General features: G+C 44.4%; 1 protein-coding gene across 1 annotated transcript; it reads right to left on the bottom strand.

Moving 5' to 3' along the window:
* Nucleotides 1-130: 130 nt before the first annotated feature.
* Nucleotides 131-1,237, bottom strand: Pmar_PMAR020926 (hypothetical protein; the record flags this gene model as incomplete). Its single annotated transcript, XM_002780061.1, has 1 exon — nucleotides 131-1,237. A coding segment is annotated over one exon (1,107 nt), but the record flags the coding sequence as incomplete, so codon positions are not given.
* Nucleotides 1,238-2,299: the final 1,062 nt, after the last annotated feature.

The raw sequence follows: 2,299 nt of genomic DNA, 5'->3' as shown, positions 1-2,299 counted from the left end.
TTCCCCTACTAGGGAGCAATTTCACATAAACATTACAATCAGCAGACAATACCTTCTGAACGAAGGTCTTCATATCACTAAAAGACCACCATACTGGAATACCATTCACAAAGACTCGTCGTGCTTCCACATGGTTTCTATCATCTGGTGAAGTAGCAGTCTCAGCAACATTCAACTCCACATTAGTAGCAGTCTTCTTAGGAGCAGGGTTCTTCTTCGTAGGCACCGCTTTAGATGTAGCTTTGAACTTATTCATACTGCTCTTATCATCATACCTCACCGATAAGCGGCTCCACTTCTTAGCCTCCTCAACCATCATATCATAGGTAGCACAAGAACCCTTGGGTAAACTATCAACATACTTCTGAGCTTCAATGGGTAGTCCACCATACAGACGACCACGTAGCTCAACGTCGGATAATTCCGAACCACGCTGATAGACCAGCTGATCACGAATACACTCTAAATCAGCAATAAACTGTTCTAGTTCCGTAGGACTACTACAAGATAGAGATTCCCACCGAGTTGATAGAGAGAGTTCATCAGACAGATCACTATAAGATTTTAATACTGACCATGCAGTAACCAACCTCTCCTTAAACGAAGTATCACCATTCTTTCTACAAGTATTTGTAATGAGCTTCTTGATAGGAACAGTCACATTTGCTGTAATATAGAAGAAGACGAATGCCCACTGCTGCTCAGTAGAAGGACCAAACTCAACTTCAGGGGTATCCAATATCATTCTTCTAAACGCCACAAAACCTCTCTCATCAGTGGTTCCCTGATAAAGCCCACCTTCAATAGTGCCCATAGCCTTGGCTCGTTTAGAAGCCTTAGTAACATCAAGAGCCTTAACCTTGGGTCCAGAACCAAAGGTATGCAACTCTTGGGAACTTATCGACACCACAGTATCATCAGGATGATTGATCTCATCAATCATCTTATCAGATCCCGAACCAGTACCAGGCTTCTGCTTAATATCTATACCATCACTACTACTCTTCTTATCATATTTAGAATCATTCTGGGTCTCAGTAGATGATGTCCTCGCAGATATACATAACTTAATCTCCTTTAAAGCTTCTGCTAGAGAGTCCACTTTAGATCCCATCTCCTTCATCTCATCAATATCATGTTTGAGCTGCCAAGCCCAAACTGGAGGATCATTTATAGCAGACACAACTTGAGGAGATTCTTTAGGATCTTGAACAGTCTTCTTATCTGAGTTCACCATAAGTCGTTGGTCTCAAGCTTCTTCTCGGATGATTGTACAGATATGAACTCAGAACACAAGCAGTAATACTAGTAGAAGAGGTACTGGAGTAACCGTTCAACCACTATCTTAATTTGTTTACTTATAACAACTAACAGCCGTTTCAAACTAGCGTACATAGCGTAACGCTAAAGCTAAAGTATCTACACAATAGGATATAACGAGATTGCAAGTGTCAGCATCACAACATCAACACATCATAATCACAGGATACCAGAGCAGCTAAAATGAAAACACCGGATCTCGTCACAAGCCTGAGGGCCTCAGGGCTCCGTGATCAAGCTGATGGCAATGTTGTAACAACTTTGTTGTTACGGCATCGGTGTGCACCACCATTCTCATAGCTCTCCCGGAAGGTTGCAGCTCACCCCACCACATTAATGCATCAATGTATGCGCGGAATGTTAGTCAGCGCTATGGGGTGTTTCGCCGTACGTCCTGAACGGCTCAGGTTGATCCACGAATGGCCAGCCTTAAGGGTATGGGATGCTCGTTGAGTTGACTTCCAAGCGCGGAACTTCATGTGTTATTGAGAGATCTGCTAGCTGTATTGTAACTTGATAATATTAGCTGATATCAAGTTGATATCAGTCGACATGCATCCCAATAAACTCGAATGTTAAGAATCATGTGTGAGAATCGGGATGCTACAGTGTAGCCCTGAAGAATACCGCTAGACCTGCAGCATTGGGACTCGCACCAGCGGAAAAAACAGCTCCCTGTTCCTCGTCAGGAGCTAGGCCGCTTGGAGTATTCAGCTGATCCGTGTAATCCTCGCCGTTAATCTTGGCTAGGGATTCCTGCACGAGGTGGTCAGGAACTCTCAACTGTTGATCATTGCCGTCGAATCAGCGAACCACCTACACCTCGAGTTGGTACTGTCGGTACCGCGAGCGGGAGGAGCGCCGATCCGACCGGGTCTCCTGATGATGAGGAGATGACCCCACGAGAGGATGATCCTATGACTCAGTCTCAATCATTCAGGGCATGGGAAGCATATAGTTACCTCCTACATTGATTTAC

This window comes from Perkinsus marinus, assembly GCF_000006405.1.
Source record: "Perkinsus marinus ATCC 50983 genomic scaffold scf_1104296944652, whole genome shotgun sequence".
In the NCBI taxonomy this organism is placed as follows: domain Eukaryota; phylum Perkinsozoa; order Perkinsida; family Perkinsidae; genus Perkinsus; species Perkinsus marinus.
This window is presented reverse-complemented; position numbering and strand designations above follow the sequence as displayed.